The 4,236-nt window shown below is 45.0% G+C and overlaps 1 protein-coding gene across 1 annotated transcript; it reads left to right on the forward strand.

Moving 5' to 3' along the window:
* Positions 1-1,488, forward strand: HOXD13 (homeobox D13; the record flags this gene model as incomplete). Its single annotated transcript, XM_005857729.2, has 2 exons — positions 1-409; positions 1,155-1,488. Coding segments are annotated over 2 exons (660 nt in total), but the record flags the coding sequence as incomplete, so codon positions are not given.
* Between the last annotated feature and the right edge of the window lie 2,748 nt (positions 1,489-4,236).

Consider the following 4,236-nt stretch of genomic DNA (forward strand, 5'->3'; position numbering starts at 1 on the left):
CTGGGCTACGGCTACCACTTCGGCAACGGCTACTATAGCTGTCGCATGTCGCACGGCATGGGCTTGCAGCAGAATGCTCTCAAGTCGTCGCCGCACTCCTCGCTGGGAGGATTCCCGGTGGAGAAGTACATGGACGTGTCGGGCCTGGCAAGCAGCAGCGTACCGGCCAACGAGGTGCCGGCGCGAGCCAAGGAGGTGTCCTTCTACCAGGGCTACACGAGCCCCTACCAGCACGTGCCCGGCTACATCGACATGGTGTCTACCTTCGGCTCCGGGGAGCCTCGGCACGAGGCGTACATCTCCATGGAGGGCTACCAGTCCTGGACGCTGGCCAACGGGTGGAACAGCCAGGTGTACTGCGCCAAGGACCAGCCACAGGGCTCCCACTTTTGGAAATCATCCTTTCCAGGTAAGGACATTGGCGGGCCAGGGGGAATGGAGGGAGGACAGGAGGGAGGGAAAGAAGGAAAAGAAAGGACTTGGAGTGCATGCCCCTACTTGGGAGTGGGCGCCTGTCCTTGCCCAACCAGGGTTAACCCAGTTAGTGTGAAATCTGTAAATTCCTCCTTGGATTTAAACTCTCTCACAACCCTTTTCATTTTATGTACGGATACAGGCCTTTTTTTTTCTCCTAAAGTTGAACGTCTTTGCGTGCCCTTTGCTCAGTCGGGGCCGTGGTCCCCCTTCCCCAAAGAGGTGTCACAGAGTTGCGCCCTACTTTTCAAGGACATGAATGCCCCAGAGTAACCACTAAAGCTCACAAGTTTCAAACACAGGAACACAAGAAATCGAAGCCTGGACAAACAGCCTGCATTTTTTTTAAAGTCTGTGTATGGTTTGTATGTGCACAGCCGGTATTTGCTGAAACTGTCCTTATGAACGTCCCCAATAACCATGCCATAAAAAAAATCGCAGGCTTGTTAAGATGCCGGTTTGAGAAACCATGATGATCCATCAAATAGGCCTTCACTTTGAAGTGTAAATAATCTTTCTTTAATAACATGTAAATAATGTCTGTGTAAATAATAATAAAATGTAAACAGCCTGGCTTTCTTTAGTCCCTGTAGCCCCTCCAAACATATACACACACAGTCCCCAACTAGGTGCTGTAGATATTCTGGTCTAATTTTTATGCTATTTTTTTTTTATACCAGGGGATGTGGCTCTAAATCAGCCAGACATGTGTGTCTACCGTCGTGGGAGGAAGAAGAGGGTGCCCTACACCAAACTGCAGCTCAAAGAACTGGAGAACGAGTATGCCATTAACAAGTTCATTAACAAGGACAAGAGGCGGCGGATCTCGGCTGCCACGAACCTATCCGAAAGACAAGTGACCATTTGGTTTCAGAACCGGAGAGTGAAAGACAAGAAAATCGTCTCCAAGCTCAAAGATACTGTTTCCTGATGTGGGCCAGATTGGCCACAGAGCGTTTAAATGCTTTCCGTTGTCTCCAAAAGACCTTTGGAAAGACTTGAATATGTATTTAATTCCCTCCACCCCCCTGCCAGTAATGGCACATTTTGTGAATTGTTTTTCTCTCTTCCCCCTTATCTTGCTCTAAAACTTTTTGCTATCCAACCTGACTTTGTAGTTCTGTTTCTGTTTCTTACTTGTTTATTATTGATTTTGTTCTTTTCTAGGTTTGTTTTTTATGACTTTTTAATGTTCTGTTTCTCCCTCCAGGCCAGTATAAAGGACTTGAAGTATTTTTGAATACCCTCCCCCGCCCCAATGAATTTCAGAAGTGCCATTCTGATTTTAGGGATTTATTTTTTTTTAAATCACTTTAAATGCCTGTTTCCAGCACTGATTATCTTAATAATCCATTAGGGCAAAAAGTTTGTAGTCATTCATATCCTGTGACTGGGTAATTGAATAATTACCTCTCAGCAATTGCCCTGAAGCAAGTGAAAACAGCTCTGGGCAGGCAGTGCTCTAGGGTCACTGGGAATGTCTAAAGAGAGGAGGCTGGAGGTACCGTGATGGCTTTAAAAGCCACCTTATTAAATAGAGTTTGTATTGATATTGGGATGAAGACAATCTATTCAACTTTGGGTCTTTCACTTGCTGTTGTATTTGTATGTGTTTAATACACCTTGTAGACATGTGCTTTGATAATCTTTAATTTGAAAATAATGTGTCCTCATGGATGCCTTTATTACTCCAGCTCTAGATGCAAATATTTCAATGGCTGCAATTGTCAGAGGTATCTAAATGTGGATGACCTAAATGCAACCCTCTCCTTGGCTTCCCGTCTATGGGACTAGAATTGAGGCCGTCTCCTCCATCCCCAGAAAAAAAAGGCTAAATTAATATGACCATGAGTGGGAATTTTTACCCAGAACCCACTGAAGAATTTGACTATCTGAACAAATGTATTGGGCCTCTCTCAGAGCTATAAAACATCTAACAAATGCAAAAATTGTGGAGCTCTAAGGTTCAAGAAGAAGACGGAAAAAAAGATGTTTCTGAAAGTGATAACTACTTTTAAAGTGCTGCATATTTATGTGACTGAGAGATTATTTTTGTAGATGAAATGTCTGTGAGCTGGGATACATGAGCAGTGCTTCAGGCATTTAAATATCACTTTTTACTCCTAGGGAGATGCAAATAAACAGAACTCTCTTATTTCCTCTGAGTCTTTATACATTTGTTTTCTTTCCCAAGCTTATGTTGCCTCTAGAAACTATTCTTATTTATTATAAAATTTTGTTATCCAAAACACTATGATGTTTCCTATGGGTGATGAACACTCAACACCATCTCTGGAAACCCCCTCCTCCCCACTTCTGCCACCCCTCCCCACTTCCCGTGGCTTTAACATAAACAGTGATGACTTTAAATGAGGATATAACTTGTGGTGTCTAAAATGATATTTTTTTACCAGACCACCTCAAAAACATCTCCAATAAAATTTTACTTCTCTTTGAACATTATCAGTTTATTCACACAGTTTTATTTTTAAAATCAATACGTATGTGCCTGGGTACAGAAAAACATGCTCACTTGGAGGTTTTCTTCGTAGAAAGGCTGTTATAAATATCTATCTACTCTAGGAAGGTCTTGAAATTAGACATACCCATATTTGGCCATTGAAAAGGAAACATTTCAGCTTTTGCCTTATCGCCTTCTCTCGGCTGCCTGCACACAGCAGTTGAGGACTGAAACCATAATTATACACCCTAAACCTCTGGACGCAAACTTTAGGCATTGAGAACTTTCTCTTTGCCTCCCAGGGAAGTGGCCCTTTAGGAATGGGGTGCCTCTTCGTTGTTAACACCCAGGCACAATCAGTTTAGTGGTTGCTAACTTTTTGGAATGTAAGCTCGATACAGATGTTTAAAACCTCACACAGTATGTAAACTCTTCTGGTGGGAGGGCTCCTTTAGGGATCTGCCAGAGAAAGCGCAGAGAGCTGAGGTTCCAAGCTACTTTCGTTTTCTCTGGCACGGCTTGATTTCTCTCATATCTTGCAACTGATTGTGGGGTGGTCAACTTGGTTTAAATAATGAGTCTCTCTCTCTCTCTCTCTCTCTCACACACACACACACACACACACACACACACACTGAGGGAGGAGGAGGTGGAAGAAGAGGAGAAGGAAAAGGGACCACGATTCAATCTCTGGAGAAGAAAGAACCCCTGAAAATGGGGCCACAACATGCCCGACCTTCCACTTTGGGGAGAATTACTAACATTTTCTGTTTTTCTCATAAGAGGTGTTTTCATCCGAAACGGGCCTGTTTTCCCTTCTCCATCGTCGTTTTCCTCACCTTCTTTTTTGGTAACTTCCAGAGTCAGGGGCCCGTACTCCATTTCCTGGGTCCATTTCTCAGGTTTCCTGTAAGACTGAGTGCAACCGAGGGGATTGCCTCGAGGTTTTCCTTTCATCTGTAGTTTCCCTCCGCCTAAGAGAATGGGAGGTTTGCTGAAGATTAAAACTGCGCTTAAACGCTCTCCTGGCGGAATTTGAATTGACGGCTAAATCAATAACAGATGAAGACTTGGTTATTTATATGAATTCCTTTTATATTCCGAAGGGAGGAGGGAGGAGAGGAGCCGGTCGGTGGGCTAAGTGCGGGAAAGGAGGCCCCCGGGACGCCGCGAAGCGCTGGGAGCTTCGGGGAGAGGCCTTGCCTTCGGGTGCAGACGGAGAGGCCCCACGGAGAGCGCCCCCGAAACCCGGCAGGTCCCGAGCGCCACGGGTGGAGGATCGAGGCCGCGCGACTGCGCGT

This window comes from Myotis brandtii, unplaced genomic scaffold (assembly GCF_000412655.1).
Source record: "Myotis brandtii unplaced genomic scaffold, ASM41265v1 scaffold112, whole genome shotgun sequence".
In the NCBI taxonomy this organism is placed as follows: domain Eukaryota; kingdom Metazoa; phylum Chordata; class Mammalia; order Chiroptera; family Vespertilionidae; genus Myotis; species Myotis brandtii.